At 41.4% G+C, this 25084-nt stretch overlaps 1 protein-coding gene across 3 annotated transcripts in view; it reads right to left on the reverse strand.

The window, feature by feature from the left end:
* Positions 1 to 8478: 8478 nt before the first annotated feature.
* NUP58 (nucleoporin 58) overlaps positions 8479 to 25084 on the reverse strand; it is a 34974-nt gene continuing 18368 nt past the window's right edge. For 2 of the 3 annotated variants that reach the window (XM_081197951.1, XM_081197950.1), the window contains exons 13-19: positions 24440 to 24641; positions 19151 to 19249; positions 17051 to 17146; positions 10917 to 11006; positions 10689 to 10775; positions 10472 to 10552; positions 8479 to 8652 (exon numbers count right to left, since the gene is read on the reverse strand). In XM_081197951.1, coding sequence (XP_081054077.1) covers positions 8573 to 8652; positions 10472 to 10552; positions 10689 to 10775; positions 10917 to 11006; positions 17051 to 17146; positions 19151 to 19249; positions 24440 to 24641 — 735 coding nt within the window. In that variant the 3' untranslated portion in view covers positions 8479 to 8572. Of the gene's footprint in view, positions 8653 to 10471; positions 10553 to 10688; positions 10776 to 10916; positions 11007 to 12763; positions 15017 to 17050; positions 17147 to 19150; positions 19250 to 24439; positions 24642 to 25084 lie in introns of those variants that run through there. The other variant, XM_081197952.1, reaches the window with a different exon arrangement.

Here is a 25084-nt window from a genome sequence, read left to right on the forward strand (position 1 = left end):
GCATCTGAAGACCCAGTGTTGAAGAAGCCTTCTCCTTACAGGTTTTTGGATACCAACCCGTTCTGTAGTCATGGTACAACAATAGTTCACTTTGACTCTTAATATAGTTTTCGGACATCTGTCCTAGGCTTGCTTACTTATTCAATATTATTATTATTTTTAGGCCCAAACAAGCCCTCACAAGGCAGTTTCCAACATGTAAAAACAGGACATACATAATCGCTATGTGTTTTTATTGATTGGGGGGCAGCTGTCCCCCCTTGGCTACACCCATGAGCCCTTCCCCTCTCAGTTTCCCAAATCTCTAAGCCTACCTGAACTGGAAAGATCAGTTATATTCTCAGAATATGCAAGGATAAACAAGACATGAAGAAAAGCACCAGTGGTAGGATTCTGTTATATAACTTAACAGAACTGAGGAGACACAGCCAGACTCACTGTTTTTCTCTCTTTCTAAAAATGCCATATATATAGCCTGCTAAATTCAACACGGCTTGTTTAGGATGCACCAGGCAGGCAATTTGCACTTAATAAATTAAATACAGCATGGGCAGTTTGCTATCAGAATAATATGCTCCCTAATAATCCCTGGGACATTTCCATCCAAATACATGAAGATGGCTGCATAGAACCAAAGATAGATACCCTCCAGAGGCTGCTTTTCAATATTTACACAGAGCCAAGTGCATGCTGGGAAAGACTTCAGGAGTTCACATAGCATTGTGCGAATCCTCATGGAGGCTGTGCAGCGCAGACATGATCAATAAACTTCATAGTCATGTGTCTCAACGTAGAGTCTCGGTTCATTGATGCAGGGAGCTCCAGGGATTGGAGGACACAGAAGACTCATGATGTGGGAAGAAACTAGAAGGAAAACCCTGAAATAATTGTTTTCTGTAGGGGGGGCACTAAGAATTCTGTAATAAACTGAAGGCTTGTGCACCATCACTCGTAGAAATACTTGAACAGAAAGAGAGAGAGAGGTTTTATCTGATTCTTCCTAGAATTCTAAAGAATGAAAGAATCAGGCCTTTTGTTTTTCTGTTCTTTAGGTGTGGAAAGTGTCAGATCTGAGGGTCAAGTGTGGCTGTCCAGGTTCTCTGTCTGGACTGTGGAAATCTCAGCCCACACCCTCTCACTGGCCCTATGCACCCTGAAAGTTTTGCCAGACTGGAATGTGTTGCTTAAACTCTGATAATGCCTCTTGCTTGTCGGGGCGCTGAGGGGTGTGTGAATGTTTGCAGAAACTTGCCTACTGTACAGAGGTAAAATATGTGTTGGTTGCTGCACACACATTTGCCTCCGACCCTACCTACTACAGCCACGAGACCCTAGGAAGGTTGACTAGCAGGGAACCTGCTTTCTGCCTACTCCTGCGTCACACCGTGCTTATATTTTACACAGCTGTGAAAAGGTCCAAGAGCTCTGCCACCCTTTGCATTGGGTCATTCTAAACGTGGGATGGGAAACCTGGCTCTCTGAATGCCATTGGACTGCCACTCTCACCATTGACCATGCTGACTGGGCAGTAGTAAATTATGAAATGCAGGTGCTCATTATTATGACAGCCCCAACATAGTTACCTGTCATCATCTCCTGCCAACTGGAGAGTCCGAAAATACAAGGCAGCTGTGTCAGTCCATTATTTTGTACACACACACACACACACACAGAGAGAGAGAGAGAGAGAGAGAGAGAGAGAGAGAGAGAGAGATGAGAAATAGTAGCAATGGATAGATAAAACCCAGTTCATTAAGATTAGCAGGGCGACACTCCTGTGCATGTTTTCTTGGGAATATCTGCTGAATTCAGCGGTGCTTGCTTCGATCTACCTAGGATGTTCAGCCAGCTGCAAACATCAGCTTTCAATTAGAAATGCAAACAGTCTCCTAAAAAAGTGTTACCATTTAAACTGCTAGCATTTAGAAGGAATCCCATCTAAGAAAATAAGTCTCTGCTCAGTTCTGCCCTCACCCCCACCTCTCACTTCCTCTATGCTAATCTGACACAATCAAACCTGAAAGGTTCATTATCACCTCATTCACACTTGTCAATGCCAGGAGGGTCCATCAGTTACTCTGGTGCTCTGGCTGGTGAGGAATCACCACTGCTGCTCAGGAAAAATAATAATCTCAAGAGTTGCATGTTTACTACTTACTACACCATTGTGGGTGGGAATGATGGATTGACACACAGTCCAGCAACACCCAGAGGCCACAGGATCCCCATTCCTGTCCTAAATGCTACCCATCCAAATTTGAAGGGCTTGGAAATGTAAATGAGTTCGTGATGGTTTTTCTTTCTAAACAAACACAGTGGACGTGTGTGATTGTGATAAGTGATCTTCATTAAAACCCTAAGCAGCTTGAGCTCCCAAGCATCTGACAGAACACTTCTATACCAACCTGGTACCAGCTCACCTGCTTTGCATGTAGAAGGTGCAATCCTCAGCATCTCCAGATAGGACTGTGAATTATCTCTTTCTGAAATCTTGGGAGATTTCAGTATAGGCAAGTTCTGAGCTGGATGGACCAATGGTCTGGCTCCTTAGAAGGCAGCATCCTACCTGTTGGGGATGCCCTTTTGAACACCCCCACCCTTGGGAGTCTATTGGAGGGCTTCCTCAATGGTAGCTGCTGGCCAATGGAATTGACAACTACCGTGAATTCCAACTTTCAGTAAGTATTACAAAGAGCCTTATGCCACTTGAAGGTGTCACAAGACTCTTCGTTGTTCTTGCTGCAAAAAACTAGCATAATAAGAGCCTGCTGGATCAGACCAATGGCCGATCTAGTCCAGTATCCTGTTCTCAGAGTGGCCAAACAGATGCCTCTGGGAGGCCTAACAAGCAGGTCCTGAAAGCAATCTCCCCTCCTCCAATTTCCAGCAGCTGGTATTCAGAAGTATATAGCCTTCAGGCACATCTACCCAACTGGCAATTCTTTCAATAAACGGGTTGGTTGGTGTTTTTCCTTTCAGTCTTCTTTAACACTTACGTGTTTTCTTCAGAGCTAATGTCAACATCTGAGAAAACCAATCCAACATGGAAAGGTTGAAGATCCCCAAGAAGCTGAAATAGATATTCCACAGTTAGCAAAAATACTATCAGTTGTCTGCAAACTTCCTCCAGAAATATATATCTTCACAGCTCTAACCTTGAATTAAATGAATGTTACCCGTGACATCCTTGTCTAGTGTGCCTTTCCAATAGACTACAATTATGGAACATGTTCAAAACACTTGCAATGTCCTTGCAGTGAAATACTATTTTTTAAATCATCTAGGTTGCTTCAAGAGTTGGACATCGTTGCAGGAAGATGAAATCAAGAATAGGATAAAACTGTACCCAAACAAGCAGGGAACGAACAGGGTGCATGTAGGCAGACCTTATGTTTTGAAGCACATTTTATTTTGACAGTTTGCAGCATTTGTGGCAATACATTTGTTCTCAGTTTCTGTGCCACTACAACAAATCTTACGGCTCTGGGTGACACATATTACTCTCAGCTGAGCTGAAATAATGTTCCTTCTGTCTGTATGATAAGAATTGATTGACTCAATGGTTCAATGCGTTTCCTGGATTTTGTGCAAATACCACAACAATGCCACAAGAATTGGTGATGGCAGATGTTCTTAAACACTTCAGCTCCACAAAACTGAGTGGTCTGAAGGGATCTTCAGATAGGGTCCCTCAGGCTGGTTGGAATGAACCATCAGGATTTAAGAGCCAAAGACTTATATGGAACAAAAGATTCTGATTCATGAAAATAACTTTCAAGCAGATGCTCTGCTTTTATGAAACAGGAGCGGGGAACCTTTGGCTCACCAGATGTTGCTGAAGTACAACTCCTATAAAAGCCCTTGCCATTGGCCATGTTTGGTAGGGCTGATGGGAGTTGTAGTTCAGCAGCATCTGGCAAGCCAAAGGTTCCTCACTCCTGTTGTAAAATATAAAGATATGAGCAAAATTATTTCCATAGCTTGATTAGGAAAATGCTCCCATGATTTGGCTTCTTGGACTGGCTCCAAATCAAGTTGTATTTGCTTTTGTAGGATTATTATTAATTCTGAGCACTTTCTGTTCACGTGGCTATTCTCTTGCTGCACCAAACTATACAAAACAATAGCTTTTTATTTTCCTTTAGTTTGCTTTTTGTTGTTGTTCTGACTAGTCTGCTGTGTAGATAAAAAAGAAAAACTCTCATCAATCCCAGCCAGCATGGCCAATGGTCAGGGATGATGGGAGTTGTAGTCCAGTAATACCTGGAGGGCCACAGGTTCCCCATCCCTTCTGTAAGAGAGAGAGTGTGTACTAGTGTACCCTGGTTTGGATTTCCAGCCACAAGGCTAGAAAATGCTTATGTTTATAACCGGATATAGAACAGCCATGAGTAACCTGTGTCGCATCAAACATTACTTGACTACAGCTCCCATCATCCATAACCATTAATCATGTTAGCTAGGACTGATGGGAGTTGAAGTTCAAAACCATCTGGAGGGCCACAAGAGTCTTCATCCTTGACTACAAGAAATGTTGGGAACGACTCCTAGTTTTCACTTGTATGCTTTAATGCTTATTGTGGCTTCTAGACGTTGCTTCAATTTAGCATATGCAGACTATAAGATACCAAAAACAGGTCATAACCAACACTGGTGGGGGGCATATGGGCTGGCATTTGATGTGAACAACATCCTGTGTTTGCTGCAAAAACCTCGCATGCATGAGGAATCCTCATCTCACAATAAATATGATACATGTCTTGGAGCACCCTGGAGTCTCTTCCAGACAACCTGCTTGTTGAGCATCCATCCTGATATGAGATTGTCCGGGTCACGAAGAGTCAGACACAACTAAACAACAACAACATCTTGTTTTTGGGGAGATTAGATGATGTTGTGTCAAGGCAAATGCTACCCCACACTATCCAGCACATTTCCCTAGCAATTATTGCGGCAGGGGGGGTTTCCAATATTTGGGGGAAGAGGTTTGTTGTGCAAGACCTCTCAATCAACTTAGCGTTAATTTGCTAAGATGTGACTGAATCCCACCCCAAAATCATGGCCGTCTGGAAGCACCCTGAATGTCCACTGCAATAGGTATATAATAGATGATGGGAGCAGCACTAACAATAGAAATATTGGAGAGTGTCTCTATAAAATATTTATGTTTGAGTGATTTCCCTCCCCCTGCCCCTGTTTCCTTAGTCAGCAGCAACCCAAGACGGGTAAATATTCTTTTCTTCCACAGCAACAGATTTGAATAATACACAGAGCTAAAATGTAATTTACATCTCAATAAAATGTGTTTTCTTTCTTGACTCGTTTCCTTTGCTATTCCTTAGGAGGGCTGAGAAATGAAGGCAACAATCTTGGGAATAACTCTGTGTAATCATTTCGCACAATAACACTCCATGTGCCTGGGTATAGACGTGTTTTGTAGCTTGCACTGTATGGCTGCACTTACGTGGGAGTAAGCCCGATTGAACATAGCAGGATTTACTTCTGAGTAAATAGGCTTACCAGGATTGCAGTGTAAAATGACTATGCAGCTACCTTCTCTCTTGTAAAACCCAGCCTTTTCTCTAACAATTTCTGCAGTAGCCATCACTCTGAACTACTTTTCAATCATGTGGCCTCCAATAGCAAAGGCTGGCACACTCAGCCACAAAGAAAATAAATAACATAGGGATATACAGGTTCCCCCTACCCCACTTACGTGGCGGTTATGTTCCAAGCCCCCGCGTGCATAAGTGAAATAGCATAAAAGGGGGGGGGGAACAAACCCACTTTAACAGGAAGGGCACATGGGGAGGAGACAGAGTGAGTGTGCAAAGTGACTCCAGATATAGGAAGCTTGGAAGTTGGTGACCCCCCTCCCCCACGTGTGGACAGGCAGTGGTAGGGGGCAGGCAGAGTGACCAAGCGAGCATCAGGGGGATGAGGCTGGGACAGGCAGGTTGACCTTCCTGCCCCCTCCAGTTCCCTGCTTCTCCACCCAAGCCTAAGCGAGGTCCGGGAGTCAGAGCAGGGAGTACCCCTATGCCGGATGCCTGGTGGGCAGTGTCGGAAATTAAAAATGGTGGCTCATAACCAGCTGGCATGGAGGTCCCAGGGCAGATGCCAGTGTTCATTGGTCTGTTGGGGTCCTAGGACCATGGAAGTTAACTGTTGGGCCCTGACATTCAGCCTGCCCAGATCAATGTTATACCTCAGAGGAGATAGAATCAGCCTCCCAATAATACCATCTTGGTACAGTGGTACCTCGGGTTAAGAACCTAATTCATTCTGGAGGTCCGTTCTTAACCTGAAACTGTTCTTAACCTGAAGCACCACTTTAGCTAATGGGGCCTCCTGCTGCTGCCACACCGCCGCCACATGATTTCTGTTCTCATCCTGAAGCAAAGTTCTTAACCTGAGGTATTATTTCTGGGTTAGCGGAGTCTGTAACCTGAAGCATCTGTAACCTGAAGCGTCTGTAACCCGAGGTACCACTGTATTATGTCTATAACCAAATATAAGCTTTAGGTTTGGTTATGTTTATGAGTTAACTGCTTTTTCAAAAATGGGTTTGTCTGTGTTTGGTCCATTTAGTTCACTGGTTTACTTTTAAGAAAGAATGCTGGGGTATTATAAGCGTGTTAACTCGTTAATTAACGGTAACAACAAGTTACACCTAGCACAGTTGAGAGGATGAGTGCGGGAGAGACTTTGCATATAAAATACTAATTCATTTCATGAATACACATGCGCGTGCACACAACCTTGGCAATGGTGTGTGTACTCTGTGTATGTTTATATACACACAGAGAGAATGACACATAAACACACAATGGCAGAGCCCATACTGCTTTCCCCATTGCAGATGTATTTGAAAATTGGGGTGGAGGGGAGAGAAGACCTTGGTCTTGTTTTATTTAGCAGCCACAGAGCTTGTGGAAGGTGTAAAATTGAGGGCACTTGGAAATGAGGTCATCTGTGTCTCCACATATGAGATGCAGGATGGGGCTATGAGTTAAACTAACATGAACCCAGCTGCAATTTAAAATTAATTTCGAGAGTGCCTTAACGTTTGAAATCAACACCATAGAATTTTAATCCAGCCTTTAGCCGGTTCGAAGATTTTATGTCAAGTGCAATTATTAAAATAAAGCCATGGTTTAAAAGCCACAAATGTTTCAGAAAGGAAAGTCATGGACCTAGGATTCTATTTCGTTACAGAAAGAAGCTGAGATCCAAAGGAAGGAGTTGCTTCTTGTTTTGCTACAGCAGCAATGCAGAAGAGGCAGGGCACTTTTTAAGACGAATAGTGGGCTTGTCTCTTCAGCTGCAAAAACTGCTGTTTTCCTTTGTTCATTTCATAAACCATGGTGGTCATGCAAAGCAAGTTGCCATCTGGGTCACCAAGTTACACAAATAATTTCCATGCCTCAGTCTGCAGCATCCAGCAGTAGCATGGATATTTGTCATGTGTTTATCAAGATTATGAAATACAATTACAGGAGGAAAGGATACAATTTTAAGGAAAAGTTTTATGCCATTATTATTGCACTGGAACCAACATAAAAAAGAAGGTGTAACTATGGATGCATTGTGCAGAACATGATTAATTACATATCTTCATCCATTTATAATAATGAATTACGGGTGTATGTCAGAGTTGGGGAACATTTTTCAGTCCAACCTTCCAGAGGTCACATGATAGTGGTGAACAAGGCCAAAGGCAAAAGTGGGTGGAGCAACGAATGCAAATTTTACCTCTGGATAGTAGGCCACACACTCACACAACTCTCCCTAGCCTATATCCAGGCAAGCAAGAATCAAAGAGACATTCCTGTCAGGCAAAAACGCTGGAGGAAGGTGTAGCTGTGGAAGGGTGGCACCTGGGGAGAGTCCTGAGAGCCAGATAAAGATTCTCGGAGGGCCACATTTGGCCCAAGGTCCCCCCGCCCTACTTGCCTGGAATGTGGAAAAAATAAAACTCATTGATGGAAAATATTTGTTATGTGAAACGGTCAATTCACACACCAAGAAAAGCTACCTCAGCTGGCCTTGAGTTAGAAAGTGGGTCCAGGCAACCATGTTATTCTGAGAATGCTTGCAGTTCTACCACAAAGCAACCCGGTTGCTCTGGGTTTTCAGGATAAGGCAAATAACTGTATCCTTGCTTTCCTAGGAGACAGCCTGCACATAAATGCTCAACATGTGACTTTGTTCTGGACTGCCAGCTTTTCAAACTGCCTCTGTAGCTATGCTTTTAACAGCTTATTGAGATGCAGGAATTAACAGGCAAAGCTTCCCATAACACAGAGATATCAATTGCTGCAGAACCAGCTGCTGTTAAAGGCACAGGAACGTGCCAAGAAGTTATTGGCAACCCTACCTTCATTTTAAGCTTTGTTAGGGATGTAATCACAGATCAAGAAGCCTAGGTCACCATTGTAATAACTCTTGAGAAAAAATGACAGGTACAAAGTCTGGTCTTGGTATCAGTGCTGTATTAGGATCAAGGCATGGGGCGGGGGGGGGGGGAGAAACTGGCCATTTCTTGCCCAGGAGATGAATTCAATGCATCTTAGTTTAATTTCGTTGGTGTAACCTCCCCATTTTCTAGGATGGTGCTAAACGCTACGGGTGAACGCCGCTTAATGATGCCTGAGGTAAAGAGAAAAAACAATTTAGGCCAGGAGATGGAGAATAATTTTCATGCATTAGGCCACCTTCCCTTCCAAAAGCAAACTTCCAGGAATCACATGCCAGTGGTGGGTGTGGCTAGAGACAAAGGTGGGAGGAGCAATTCATGTAAATCTCATCTTTTTCCCCTTTTTTTTACAGCAGGCCAGCTTCTACACACACGCACACACGACACTCCTCTGCACCCTCCATTAGGGCAATAAAGAGGCATTATCAGAGGGCAATAACACATTTCAGCCAAGCAAAAACACTCAAGGAAGGGGTGAAGCAGGACCAGTGAATGGCGTGGCCTGGTGAGAGTCCTGAGGGCCAGAAAGGCCGGAACGCATTATTTGTCATTATTTATTAAATTTATATACCACCTTTCATCCAAAGTTCTCAAGGTGATTCACAAGACAAGATAAAAGCACAAATAAATAGAAAACAAAACAATAGCAACTCTTCTTTGAGAGTTGTTAGAAAGACTCACATTCTCCTCACGAAGCTACAATTCCCAGAGTTCTCTGTGGAGAGGGATTGATTGTTAAACTAGTCTTGGAATAAGGGTCTATTAACAACTCTCAGCGGCCTTAACAAACTACACATCCCAGGATTCTTTTGGGGAAGTCATGACTGTTTAAATACTGCTTTACATATATATAGGGCAGAACAGGTGTAAGTGCAGACGATATTGAGATAGATGGTCTGACTCAGTATTAAGGCAGCTTCCTATATTGTATGGGAATTCTCTGGCTGGAGCTCCTAATGTATTTATTTTCACTTAAAAGCAGAAGGTGCCTGCTGAATTGGAGCCGAGTGTGGAGTTCTGCATGGTGGATAGAAAATCTTTGGTAGTAGTAGCATCAGTTCAGAAAAGCAAGGAGGTCCCAAGTCTTTCCACTGATATTGGAGTGGGGCGGGGGACTGGACTACTAGGCACTTATTGCCACCTAGTGGTAATGATAATGTGTGACAGGATTAAGGCATGTAAACAGCCCATTTTGCCTCCTGTGGTGAAACATGTTCTTAACTAGTGGAAATTGCAAGTAAGAGAATCTTGGGGACAGTCATAACCGTAAGAGCTGTTTGACGGATTGCCTCAGAAGATGGTGAATTCTCCTTCATTAGATAGCTAAGGAAGGTTGCAAGGTGGATATAATGATCAGAGGGGGTGTTTTTTTTGGGGGGGGACCCCAGAGTTCCTTTCCACTCTAAAAAATGTATGATTCCATATAATCCAGTGCTTTCCTCCCTGACCAAAGACTCAGACAGCAAGTTTGGGTGTGGGGGAATAATCCCACCTCAAATCTTTTAGCTGGAGTTGAAAGAATTGAGCCCAAACTTTTCTCTTTTGGGTGGGAGGGAAAACAAAGCATATTCTGTACCAGTGGACTATGGTCCACTCTTGCTGGACAATGCATGTCTTCAGGTAGGGTAAGATTTGTCTTTAGCTAGGAAAGACCTAGAGAAAAGTTATCTCAGGTGCAGAGAGCATTTAGCCCTCCAGATGTTGTGGAATTACAACTCCCCTCATTGCTCACCACTGGCCATAGTTGCTGGGGCTGATATGAGTGCAGGCCCAGAGGTTCCTCAAACCCCAATTATCTACACAGCTTGCCAAGCAGATTTCAGCAAGCTAATATTTTGTAATCTGACATCTATCTCCTTGTCTCTGGGGAAAGTCACACGAGACCTGTAAAACACTTTGTACAGTGGAAACCCATTCAGAATAAACGCCCTCCTTTCTGAGCTGAAAAGCATAGTAAGAACCAGAGCATAAATGTCATAGCAATTATCTAACCTGGCACATTCTTCATTAAGTGTATGTTTGGTGCAGATCCTATTGAAGTACATGATCCACTGGGTGCTGGGCGTGGAATTCCTGCATAAGTGCCACACAGAAATAGAACACAAACATCTGATTGTAAACAATTTCTATGGGTGGGGTGGGGTGGGGGCGTTTGTGCTACAGCAAAAAAACCAAACCGTTGCAGCACCTTACAGACTAACAAATTTACCTAGCGTATTCATCGTGAATGGGTTCGGTGAAAATCCTACTGAAGTGCACGATGCAATAGGAGTCAGACCTGGTGAACTCGAAACCCCTGCATAAGCACCATAGAAATAAAAGTCAAACACCTGTTTTTCTTATCCTGATACCAAATTGAAACAATTCCATGCAGAGTTGCTTGGTGCTGCAGCAAAAACAAAGATCCCTGCGGCAACGTTAAGGTTGCAAAATTTACCTGATGCATAATCCGTTGTAAATATCTTTGGTATATTTCCCATTGCAACAGGTGATGCCCTAGGAGCTGGACTTGAACCACTAGGCAATCCTACATAAGCACCACAGAAACAAAAAGTCAAACATTTGATTTACTTATCCAGATACAAATTATAACAATTTCATGAGGGGTAGCTGTGTCTCAGAAAAACTACAACAAAGAGCCCTGGGTAAAGGGCTAATGTATTCTTTGTTGAAAATATGTTCAGTGTGTATCCCATTGAAGCACACAATCCTAATAATAATAATAATAATAATAATAATAATAATAATAATAATAATTTATTACTTATACCCCGCCCATTTGGCTGGGCTTCCCCAGCCACTCTGGGCGGCTTCCAAAAGAATATTAAAATACTATAATACATCAAACATCAAAAGCTTCCCGAAACAGGGCTGCCTTCAGATGTCTTCTAAAAGCCTGGTAGTTGTTGTTCTCTTTGACATCTGGTGGGAGGGTGTTCCACAGGGAAGGCGCCACTACTGAGAAGGCCCTCTGCCTGGTTCCCTGTAACTTGGCTTCTCGCAGTGAGGGAACGCCTGCACATATGGAACTCCTGCACAAACTACATAGAAATAGTACACAGACATCGCATTTCCTTATCCAGAGATGTTGTAAACCATTTCAGGGGGGAAGTAGCTGTGTGTATATAGACTGCAAATAAGGATTCCACTTCATGACTAAAATTAGCTATCACCCAAGGTATTAAAGTTACCAAACGTCCAATATCAAGTATAACTTTTCATGATCTTTTGTAATGGCCAGTGGTTGAAACAACAAATGATACGAATCATTCAGTATTTTAATTCATCTATCCAGGTTTTGAGCTGAAGACAAAAAATAAAGGTTGCAAGGTATGGTGTGAGATGCCTTAGAAACTAACAGATCCCTGATACCAACCCTATACTGTAATTTTTTTTAAAAAAAGGAACATGAAGCATAGAATTGTACTGAGTTTGCCAAAATTTTAAAATATTTAAATGCTGAATTGGGATCTATCCAACCCAAGTGCCAAATCAGTAAAAGGTTCCTAAGTGTAGGGAGGACTCAGGGTGTTTTCTCCACACTCAGTTCCACTGTTTTTCAGCAACACAACTGTGGATGTGAATATAATGGACAAAGGACACCAGCAACTCCAAGTATTACAACAGTGCATTTTTCTGTCCATTGTGATCGAGGCTTATAAAGCCTTTTAAAGGCTCAGGACCACAATACCTCAAGGACTGCCTCTCCTCATATGAACATACCCAGACTCTGTGTTTATCACCTGAGGTCCTTCTTCATGTGACTCCCCCATGAGAGGTTGGGAGGACACCAACACAAGAACAGGGACTTTTCTGCAGTGGCTCCCCATCTGTGGAATGCTCTCCCCAGGGAGGTTCGGCTGGCATCTGCATTATATGCCTTTAGGAGCCACACAAAAACTTTATAACCAGGCCTTTGGCGAATTAAACAATCTATGGCCTTTTAAACTGTTGGGGGTGCGTGTATTGTTTTTGTTACTGTTATGTATTTTGTGTTTTTAATACTGTGAACCGCTCCATGATCCTCAGAGGGGTAGTATAGAAAATAATTGAACTGAAAGGAATTGCTGTTGGTTAAATCCAGGGATTGGATTGGTTCATATGTTACACTGGCCATACAAATGCATATTGGGAAACATTCAGGGTTGTTCTTATGTAACAGAAAACATATTGTTTGAATCAGTACCACCGATTTTCCACTGAGTACAATATCATGTGTGGGGGATCACAGCCCAGGAGGAATGAAAACACCATCCAGAAACAAATGCAAGTATTATTGACACATCACACTTCAATCCGTTTTATTATTTGTAGAACAGAAAAGATGCACATATGGACAAAGACAACACAGTTAAAAAAATAGGTTCACAAATTATATACAAAGAAATTTTAACATTTTAATATTGTAAAAAGCAGTTAACATACATCCAAGTTTGCACATCTTTTTTGCTGGAGCCCAAATACAAATTCAAAACAGAACTGTGGCCTGAAATTTGTTTTTAAGTTTTCCTTAATTCTGTCAAGTTTAATTTCTTCCTCCTTCCAAAAGAAAAACGGCCCATACTTCATATATAAAGGTGAAAAGACTTGTGTTAAGTAAGCTATTCCCCTTACTTCTGTATGCATCACACTCAGGACTCACACATTTGCCAGATGACTTGCTGTCCAACGAAGACAAAAAACGCTGGCAGAACTTACAAAAATAGTAATGCCTGAAAGCAACCAACTTCAAAACCAGAGAATACATACGTGCACAACTTATCTTTTTGTTTTTAAAGGTGCCCAGATGAGAACTACGAATATCTGCTTGGAGTTATATACAAAATATTCTGTGTGTAAAAAGGCTAGACCTCACAAAAATTCTGTACACAAACACACACACACACGCGCGCACACACACACACACACACACACACACACACACAGAGCAATGATATGATGGGCTAATTTACAGCCCGGCCCTCAAAAGAGATGGCCTAGCACAAGCCCCAGTGAATGGGGTCTGTGCTGGCAACACAGTTCAAGGACTATGACTGTAGTCCCTCATTTAAGGCAATAAATGTTCCTGTTGTTTCTGTTTTAAAACATTCACTGAGCTGGAGATACAGCTCAACTAATGCAAGGCTATTACTATTGTAATTGTGTCAAATATTGTAGTTTGCTCTCAAGTGTCCTGCCGTGATTGACCCTTCGTAGCCTCTTACCATGCCTAAGCATCAATTCATGCAGAATGAGGAGAGAAGCAGAGACTGTCTGCTCTAGGATGGAAGTGAGCCCTAAGTTTAAGTGGACCCATCTGTTCCAAAACATCCCCATCTTATGCAAACCACTTGTGCACATGAGCTGCTCATGTGAACAGCCCAACATGGGAGAGCAGCACACTGATTTTTATGGGCAGACATTTCTGCATCTTCAAAGCATCCTTTGGAAAGCATCTGCGGTATCACTCCCATGTATTCTTCTCGCGAGACCACACCGCTTGTGTGAGCTGTTTGTGAAAACTAAGGCCGTTTCAGAATGCACTAATCGGTCATCAGCTCTCCAAAAATCTACCTGTAGTTCGCGTGGCTGCAGTTGAGCAACTGTACAGCAAAGACACACTGTCACAGCTGAGAACCAAACCGGTCTGAGAACGTTTACATTGAACATCCAGTTCATTCAAAGCACTGAATGGAAAACAAAACAGAAATGGAAAACAGACAAAACAGCCCACAATGTCTCACATGCACTAGTAAATGTTACAGCTGGTTTTCCAATATGCTGCCACAACGTGGGAGGGGAGAAAGAACCCAAAACACAAACTTGAAAACGTTCTGTCTTACAAGACAAGGTCTGAAATGCATGGTATGTACCCATATACATATCCGAGTGTGCGTTTATACTGTATATATTTACACACATATTCACAAAACCACCCTGATGTTTTTTAAAAGGCCATATCAAGAAACAGAAGACATGGACTCAAGCATTTGTACTAGAATATACTTTACCTGTACAAGGAAACCAATTATGCACCTCTCTATATGGTTTAAAGCATATTAACAAAAATATCCTGTTACTAATCTTAGGTTAAATAGATGGTTTTACACAGTTTCTTAATAATGAAGTGCATATCTAAAAACTATGATCCCCCCCCCCACAAAAAAGGATTCTTACGTGAGTTCTGAGTCACCCAAAAAATAGCTGTTTGTTACAATTACGTTTTATAATCCAGAATGGGAAGAAGTAGCAAAATGTTATAAATCTCCAAGGACACAGAGCACCTACTATATATCAGCTTAAAAAAATAGATTTCCCCCCAGGATGACTTAGGCCAATGAGTTGTCCCTTTTCTCTGACCCTAGCCCTCCCACCCCCCTTTTCACATTTATCTTTTCCCCCTCTTGTTCCCAGCTGGGGGTTTCTTCAGCTGGAGAAGCTGTCCTCCTGTGCCAAAACTTGCAGAGGCTGGGTTGGACACCCCAAAGGTCAGGCCAGCAGATGCCGTGATGCCAGGATTGCTGAAGTTAAACCCAGATGTGCTCGAACTGCCAAAGCCTTGTAGAGGAGGGGAAAATATTTGAACGTGAGAGACTCTGTGATCACATCAGTCTCCTAGCCAAGGCAGCTAGGGACAGTCTACTGTACTGAAGCTGTGGAATAAATTTCAGGCAGGTCATAAGCAAGTTCTGGTTCTTTAAACCAGGCATGGACAGACGCCAGGGCTTATGGGATGTACTTTTTTCTTTTCTTCACTAGAACTGACAGGTACACCAGCTGGAGCCAGGTTGGGGGGGGGTCATGCCAAATGGAAATTGGCAGCTCAGGGGGCAGAGCCAATTACATATTGTGCCCCTGAGCCAGACACTGGGACCACCTGCATATACAAAAATATCTGACCAGACAACAGAAAAGGAATGGCAACAGCTCAATTTAGAAAAACAAAAAACAGAAGCCCTTCTTATCCCAGTAACTGGGACTAAGAAACCTCAGGCCTTATGTGCTGCTTCTAGAGAGAACCAGCTGTTAAATGAAGCAGCACATTAGAACCCTTCTGCCATGAAGAGAAGCTCTCTTCCTTTCCGATGAGTCCAGAAAACAGGACCTGGCATGTCCTGAAAAACTAAGATACTTAAGAGAAACACTAAATCTGGATAGTACCATCTTTAGCAGAGGTATGTTATGCTTTAACAAAGGAGGTTGTCAGAGTGCCACTCTAGAACATCTGGCACTGATATTACCTGGTTTTCAGTGAAGCCTTTCCCATTTGCCTAGGGCATTTTAAATGGTTTTTCGAATTGTGTGGTATTCTGTTTTTAGCTTTGTTTTACTTTGTTACATTTATTGGTTGGCTTGAAATTCTATTTGCATGTCATGAAAATTAATTTTATTCACCCTTCTGCACACCACCCTGGAAAGCTTTTAAATGAAGGACGGATTAGAAATATTCTAACGGTAAATAAATCAATAACATGAAGTGAGGAGCAAATCTATGAAGCTACCTGATGAGAAAAAGTTCCTTGCACATATTGTCAATAGTTGTTAAGCGTTTTCTATTCCACCCTAACATTAAACCCATCCAAGGAAGTTAATAATTAAGCTGGAAATCCAATTAACATTGCAACCATGAGTTGATGGTGATAGCCAATTAGCTTACAATAACTTCAAGGAAAGGTATTTTGATTAAACATCAGATCTACATTCAGTGGGGCGGGGAGGAAGAGTCTATAGTGAGGGTAGTTGATTCTGCAGGTGCAGTTAAGTTCTGAAGCATATTCCAATAGGGCTACTTTTGTATTTAAGTGGTTTGTACGTAAAGACTACATAATCCAAAAAACCTGACCTTATCCACCCTGAGGGGTACCCAGTTTGGGAAACGTATTAGGTACAACTCTTACTTTTTACCCCAAAAGTGCAGCAGATACTTCGAGTCCTTTTAATGGACAAAGGCTAGAATATGAACCACCATACAGCTAGTCACATGCTCCCAGAAGAGATATGGATTTGCTTTTCTCAAAAGTAAACTTACAAAGTTACTGCAAAGAGGCATAAAACAATTGCCAATGCTCCACTGAGAGGTGTGCAAGTGGTTCGGAGAAATAACTGGTTTAGATTAGCTAGCAATAAATGAGCTGGCAGAAACTGGTGCTTTTGAAACAAGCTAGTATGCAAAATTGCATTCCAGCGAAAAGTATGGCTGCATCTATAGCTAGCTCATCACCATGTCTCTATAAGGCTGCTGAAATGACTTCTTCCTTTTAAGTAGCAAATCTATCGTATCATACCCTACAATGCCGTTTTCTTCATTTTCGAAAGATTTGCTATGCAGCATTGAGGGAGACAGTATTTGAGAAAAGCAAGCCCAAAGTTCCCTTGGAAGGGCCTATGGATTCGCACTACTGAGCTTGCGAGAAGGAAATGAAAAACACTTTTCTAATCTACTAAATTATCCTTCTTCAAATGGGAGCTTCCAATACCATTCTGAAAACTATAATTTCCACAAACAGAAGATTTGAATGCAATGACTAAGGTGGATGCCATGCGTTAGGTATTGATAACTTATAATACCTTAACACTCAGAACAGAACAAACCTGCACTAAGGCTTCCTGAAGGCTTATTTGTAGCTCCAAATCCAAAAGATGGTGCACCCGTGCCACTGCTTCCAAAAGCAGAGCTACTTCCAAACCCTAGTGGAACAATAGTGAAGACAGGGAACACACGTTAAGATACACACAGGGCTAGATTGCTTTCAAGAATTGGCCTTCCACAATGTCTCTTCAACATATACTCTGCAGCATTGGAGCTATTGTTATTGAACTGCCATGGGAAGGTTAAAAAAGGAGTTTATCTGCACGAGACTTTGTTATTAAGTCTGATTAAATAGAAAAGTCTGCAGGCAGACATACATTCTACAATTGCTCTTAATAGATTAGGGAAGTTAGGGAAACGAGATGCATAGTAGGTTCAACTGATTAAGTTAAAGGACTAACTTTGTCAAATCTGGATGTGTTTGCAGAAGGCCGTGTGTTTGACTAGACATTTGGGGACAGACGCAGAAGGTAGTTTGGCATTCTTGTCAAACCCAAGGTTGAGTAAATAACAAGTAAGATTCCCTCCAATGTTCTGCTTTGGGAGACAAGGGTTTTACCCCCACTTATAGAATTTACTTGTAAGAAAATAAAATACTGCTATGATTTCAGCAGACCTGCTTTCAAGCAAGCATGCATAAGATATCATCAGCCTTCTCACTAAGAAGGCAATCAAACGCCCACCTTCTTCCCCAAACATGGCTGGAAAGGAAGTCTTGCATCTCAACTCCCACACTTCCACTTAGGGCAATAAATGGGTGGAGCATCTCCCATTGCTGGAAATAGCAATAACCTGGCAAGAATCTTCAGGAAGGCCGGTTTCACACTCCACTTGCTCCCACCACATAGGGCTGGTAGTTTACTGAGCAACAGGAATATGTATACTCAGAAACTACAGAGAGCTGCGCTTACACCTCCATTTCTGGAAACGGGAGGTGAAGGGAGAATCATGACCGAAACCTAACACAAATGGCAAAGTAGTACACTGCAGCTCATGCAAGTTTAAAAAGATTTGATATCCTTTAACAATGCTTTTAGCACCTCTCGGTTTGCTATTCTATTCTTGCAGCTAATCTCAGCTACTTTATATGGTGATTCTTGTTGCGTTTCTGACAGCTTTAGGTTTATTCTCCTTTTCTCCACAGATTTCCTGTACACACTCACACAATAACTAGTATTTACACGCACAGAATATGTGCAGACTTTAAAGACCAGGAGATGGCAAAGGGGTCATTTCTTCAAGGGAAATTTGCCAATGCACCAGTTTAGCAACACATGCTTCACATGCAGTTTTGCTGTGAGTATTCTAAAGTATCTGCAGAGCTCTATCAACCTCATGGTTGCTCAGGCATAATGGAAAATGGAACACATCACTGTGCGTATCAGCAACAGGGGATGAAGTGTGTGCTGTACCAGCCAATTCCCAGAGTAGATCCTAAAACATATAAACAGAATAGGCCAAAAAGCTGGTACCGACAACAGTGAAATTATATTTTTGTGAACCGTGCACTAATTTAGGTTCCAAATGCATCCTATTCCCTACGATCAAGGCACATGTCAAATAATAGAAGCACAGCTATGTGCAAACACAAAAGAACAGAGCCTAAATATACATTTAGGCAACCAGTCATCTCTATCCCACAAAATGTCTGTTTAAATAGAAGTGGTTTAGATGAGATGCCTTGATGTATTCTAAGAAGGATAAAGTCTTGGTGATCTCACACTATCAAAATCTATGCCCAAATGAGCATAGAGATCAGGGCAGATTAAGTGGAAGGGTGCATGATGGAGATGGCAACGCAAATGATCATCTTGGCTGAGAATAGGGAAATAAGGACTAGAAAGGTAGATTTGTCCCACTCTCTCAATGGGTGCTTACAATTGCAATAGGCTTTCTAATCCAAAATGGGAAGTTGAGAGTACAGAACCAGAGGCTGGTGGTGCTTTTGTATGAATTCATGTGGATTGCGGGGCTTGATTTTGCTTATTTAGCATAAGACATTTAAGAATTTAGTTCTACGGGTGATGTGTGCTGCCTAGTTCAATTCAGGAAGTGCTGTATAGTAGTAATTCAGTGAAACATTAGAAAAAGTTAAAGTGTACCTCCAAGGCTTGAAGACCCTAAGCCACTTGATTGCAAGCCAGTGCCAATACCTGAACCGAATGGCGTTCCAAAACTAACTCCCAGAGACGGCTGTGGCCCTGGTGTAAAAAAAAATGAAAACAAAACTTGCCTTACTCTTTCGCAACAGAGATCCATGATGTAAACCCTTCCATTAAAGAGAGTAAATAATCACAGCTTAACAAACGCTTTCTGAAGCACCCAGACTTTCATAATAGTTCCTCCCCAAACTATCTTAGCATCCGAATCAGTAATTTCTTAAGATACGAAATGCAATACAAGATGAAACTACTGGTAAGCCTAGCATATTACGCCACAGCATGAAACCATGATATTATGACAACTCAGCATGTAAGTTAGAATTTCTGCTCCTTGCTGGAATTATATCTGAATATCCTACAAGCAGCTAGAAGTGATTCTTTAAAAATCAAGTTTTATAGGAACATGGTTAAAATTACCACGTTATAAATTTCTGATATTAAATACTCATTTGAGTATTTTATCCAAGTTCTTTTTTAAAAAAACCAACCCACCAAAAACAAAGTGAAACAAGTTGATAAAACACAAGACAATGACTTTGTTTTATTAAATTTATTGATCATTTTAGAGCAAGTCAAAACATGACAATTAAAACTGGTTCACACAAAAAAAAGATAGTTACTGAGTTGTTAGAACTTTGCTACATTTACAACCATTTTGCCTGCTTAAATAAACATTTACAGAAAAGGCACAGATGTGTACCTTAACCAATACATTCAAGATTTCAGATTCAGAAATTTCTAACATCATTTAGAAGATTAGAGACAGTGGTTTCCCTACATATGCACACTGCCAAAATCCATGCTTATATGCCAAGATTAAATGGATATTTTTAACCCATTGTCCTGTGCGGGGTGGGGTGGGGAGGGAACTATGTACTAGCCCCTCATTATAAATAAGTTATAACAAAATATCTGGAGGTTAATTTCATAACTTATAAAAAGCTACTTAAGAGTTTTCACAGTACAGTCAGCATTCCTACCCTTAAGCACAGCAAACAGTGCATTAGTTAAACTTGAAGGATTTGACAAGTTCAAATACTTTGCCTGCGTCTTCATATTTGTGTATTCCTGCAATGACTCTAATGCATGCTAGTAAAGGACAACTGGCAATATGATCACCAGCAAGTTTTTTTTAATTATCAAAAGGTACTCAGGATTCTAGGGGTTTTCAATTTTCCTTTTTGGATATTGATCTTCCCAATTAAAATTTGTCAAGTTCTTCTGCCTCGTTATTGCATTACAGTACATTCATCTACCATGACTGCCATTTGAAAATAAAATAAAATAGTTGGTGACAATTTTTTAGGCTGTATTGTACAAATCAGACAGTGTTCATGGTCCCCTTCTGGCCTTGTAAATATACAAACACTTGAGATTCAAGCTCTCACAACTGCTAATTAAACAGATAGCCAAATATCAAGCAAAAGGCACTGTTCTGCATTGCATCTTTTGAAAGGAACATCTCCAGACCTTAGGTGATCCAATGCAAAAATGAGGTTGTTATATTCAAGGTAGAATTATGCTGTAAAGGGCAACTAGAGTTGTGAACTTGCAATTAGTACTTAGCACTTATTTGGCAAGTTGAGGTTCTTTCTGTATTCCAAGTATGCACTATACACTAACTAAAGATTTTGGGTCAGATCCAGACCAAGCCAGTTGAACATAATTTCTACTGAAAGGAGTAGGAAGTAAGGAAAGTCTTGACTAATTTATCCCACCAATTTCAGTGGGAACCAAATTGAACTAATTTAGCCAGGATCTAACGTTTTATTCTTTTCAAAGAACAAGCATTGCATTGACAGATAAAAACTAGATGTAAACAAATTGATATACTCTCTACCTAGCAGCTCCTTTAAAAAATTCCAATCCAAAGTAAGTTAGGCTTCTAACAAAAAAAGTGTCCAGTGTTCTCTTTTAAAGGAAGTGTCTCAGTTTTCCATCCTAGGAGGCACCATTGGTGGAAGACCTTTAAACAGTTTGATGACACCAAAGTCCCCCAAGCCAAGCTTGCATAAAAAGCATGCTTTAGATTTTAAAAATAGTTCAAAACAGACCTATATTCAAGTTACAGGGGGGGGGGACAGGATTTCATAGTTAAAGCTGACAAACTTTCAACTTAATGGCAATCTCGAATCAATGCGACTCCGCCAGAAAACCAAATAACTTCTCATTTAAAAGTTAGGAGTACATAATTTAGGTAACACTAGAGATAGTCCATGCCAAAACATGTAAGTAAACATTGTCACCTTTGGATCACATGTTATGAAATAGTTTAAACTATAATTACCTGCATTATATTTTTTAAAAATTATATATTTTTCTCCTAAGGAGCAATTTTAGTTTAAATAAATAGAGCTCACTACTAAGAGCCCGTTTACGGTAAACATCAGCAACGCTCCCTACCAGGTTTGCAAGATATCATTGCTCAAGTCTCTTCGTACTGACAATAAAGGTGCAACCAAAATTGCCTAAGCCTATTTCAAAATAAAGTGAATTAACCCTAGCTTAGCTTCAATTTGTGGTAAGGCATTGGATTTTAACTACACAACTAGCTCAAGCACAGGGTCCTATGAAGTGTTATGATTTGGACAGGCATTCATTCCAGCGAATATATTTCCAGTGATTGCACCCTTTGCAGAGTCAAATGACACAACAAACCAGGGTAGCCAATGCTGTGCTCTCCAGATGTTGCTGGACTACAAGTCCCATCATCATTGACCAGGCCTGTTGGGACTGATGGGAGATAGATGAGTCCAACAGCATCTGGACAGCAACATGTTAGGGTATCCCTAAAACTTTAGGTGCTAGAAGGTGTTGGAACACAGCAAGGCAAAGTGCTTTTTAGGTAAGCCAATCAAATCTTGATTGCTTAGTCAGTAGCAACACACACTTAAGGCAGTAACTACACTAAACTATTTTTACCTGAAAACGTCTTGATGACACAGCTATCAAAGGAGACAATAAATTATTTTAATTCCTACTTTACCTAGGCTAAACAGCTTTAATACAACCTGTGCTGAGCAGAATGTGAGGCACTCTGCTACAGTGGAGCAGTCACCATTATTCCCAGCTATTCAACCATTTCACAGGCATTTGTTTCCAGTTAAGAAAATATCCTAGAGCTGGCAAAACTCATTAACACTGAATGTTTGACTTCTGAAAGGAGCGTGATTGTAAAAAACAAAACCAACCCTATGGCCTCTGCTGCCATACTTCAGGGAAGTTTACTTTTCTATTCCAGGGAAACTCCCCTATGTCATAAATACAAGAATCTTCACAAATACCAGACCTCACTAACATTTAAGTTACAGAATATTCTTTAACACAAATCGAAGAAGACAGCCAGTTAGTTCACAGAACGAGCAATACCTTTTGCGACCTCTTGGCTACTTTTGGTGGAAAACCACACAGCCGCAAATGGCTGTGGCTGGCAGCGAGTCTCCAGTGTCTGAGGCTTTACTAACCCTGCTGTCCAAAAACCTCAACCTTTATTGAACTTAGAACCTCTGCATGCCAAGCGTATGCTCTGCCCACTGAGCTACGGCCCTTCCAAATTCTGTCGACACTTTCAATATTCACAGTTATCTACAGCTATATCATTTAGGATACACTGCTATAACATTATCACCTGCACCTCCAAATTAACGGCCTCCTCTCTTCTTCTTTTTTTTTTGCAATTTTCTCTTTTCAAGGCCTAATACAATTTACAGTGATGGCACAAATTCAAATACTCGCTTCCCTACCTTGCTGCCTTTGTACTAGAAGAAAAGGCAAAAGGTTGGATACAAAAGGTGCCTTTTCTGTTCTGTAAGGGGCAGCTGCCTCCCACTCACAGAAGCTCTGTTCTATGCTTTACACTACCGAAGTGCAAAAGAAAATCGAAACTAAACAGGCCTTTGCAACCATCCCACTTGCAGCAATCCATCACATACTTCTACGGAAGCAGGCTCCACTGAATCAATGGATTTCACTTCCAAGGAAGGATATTTTGGATTCTGAGAGAGGTTTCCTACCAGGTAAAGTGCTTTCCCCTTATTTTACAAAGTGTTTAGGCAGCATTGCTGCAACAGCTTTGGAAAAAGATTTTAGAGGACTATGGTGGTTAAAGATCAGATTCAAACCTCCCTCCATAAAAAACCAACAACTGGGAAATGCATTCCAAAGTTGCCATACTTCGGCACACTTCTAGGGAAAGAATAAATTGCATTGCCACAGTAAGCTAGAAGGATGTAGCAATCCTTTCGGTCTCATCATGTTCTATGTGGATTCACTTATTATAGTATCCAGCTGTCAACAGTTAACTGTATGTTAAAGCTGGAAATACCCTGTAGATCCCAATACTTACAACAGCAGCACCTCATTTAATACCTCTCTAGGGAGAAATGCTCTGCGTTGCTTTTTGCCCAGCATTAGAAACACAAAGGTGTGGTTGATGGAGACAGGACACCAAGAGCCAAGGAAACACTCTGATATGTCCAGAAGGGAGACTGCTACATGGGCTCAGACCCATGTTTAGGCAAAGTCATCTAGTTTCAGAGTTTCTCTAAATGCAACCTGCAGATCCCGAACTCCCTGGAAGGTAGGCACTTTAAAATAAGCAGCCACCTAGCTTCTCACTTCAAGCACCTAGACTGCCATATGTCAGTCAGTAAGATATCTTGTTGGAGTATTTTATAAAGTGTAAGTCAACATCTCCATCCCCAAGTTGTTTAATTTCTACCCATGTTTTGCTCACCCTTGATCAACACCTCAATTACACCCCCCCAATTTCTATACACAGTTCTGAACTACTTTAATCAACTCTCTTAATATTTTTAATGGTCCTTACATTCGTCTACCTTTTGAGGCATAATTTCAAATTACAAAGTGCTATAATGAAAAACAAATTTGAATTAGGATTTCCCAACAAATTTGAAAGTTTATACAATAGTGTCATAATTTTAGAGATAAGGCTCTCCTACGTGTATTCAGAGATGACAAAGACTCACATTCGAAAGGGTTGAGTAATACAGTAAACAAGCTACTACAAATAAAAAACCACAAGATTAAATACTGGGTATATAATTATTGCTAAGTCTATCTCGCTTTTTCTATTACCTACGTTCTGATGAACTGTTACTCACAACTTTTTAAAAAAATTTCCAACACAAAGGAAGACCTCATATAAAACATCGTACAAGTTTACCATTTGTGTTAACACTAAAAGCTATAACTTGAATGCACTCAGACCTGTAGCAGGCTGTTGCTGCTGGGTAAGTGTTGCAGCCATGGCAACAGCTGCGGCATTTGGTATGCTGCTGAAAGGGGTCGGTCCAGTAGTAACACGCGGGGCCGTCTGCCACTTCTTTGCTTCCGCTCGCCTGGCCTCAAACACATCCACAGCATCCCCCAAAAAGGTTTTTCTGTAACCAAGATACTGGTCTTTGAGCATCTGAAAAAGACAGCAAAGGCTATCTTAGTTGATCATACAGTTTTCAAAGGTTTGCCATAGAATGATAGACTTGTAGAGTTGGAAGGGATCCTGATGATGTTTTGGGACTACAACTCCCATCATTCCTAGCTAATAGGACCAGTAGTCAGGGATGATGGGAGTTGCAGTACCAAAAAACGCCTGGAAGGCCGAGTTTGCCTGGTGTAGACCAACCCCCCTGCAATGCAGGAATATCGAATATCGGGGATCGAACTTGCAACCTTGGCATTATCAGCACCACGCTCTAACCAAGTGAGCTAACATTTACAATGGCAACGCTACAAACTGGAAAACAGGCCCTGAAGTGCATTAGCAGTTATTAAAGATAAGAGGCGATCCACGGAAGCAAAATACTAGAGATGTATTGTTTTTTAAAGTATATTCTACATTTCCATAAGGGACGC

This window comes from Podarcis bocagei (genome assembly GCF_964188305.1).
Source record: "Podarcis bocagei genome assembly, chromosome: 6".
Taxonomy (NCBI): Eukaryota; Metazoa; Chordata; class Lepidosauria; order Squamata; family Lacertidae; genus Podarcis; species Podarcis bocagei.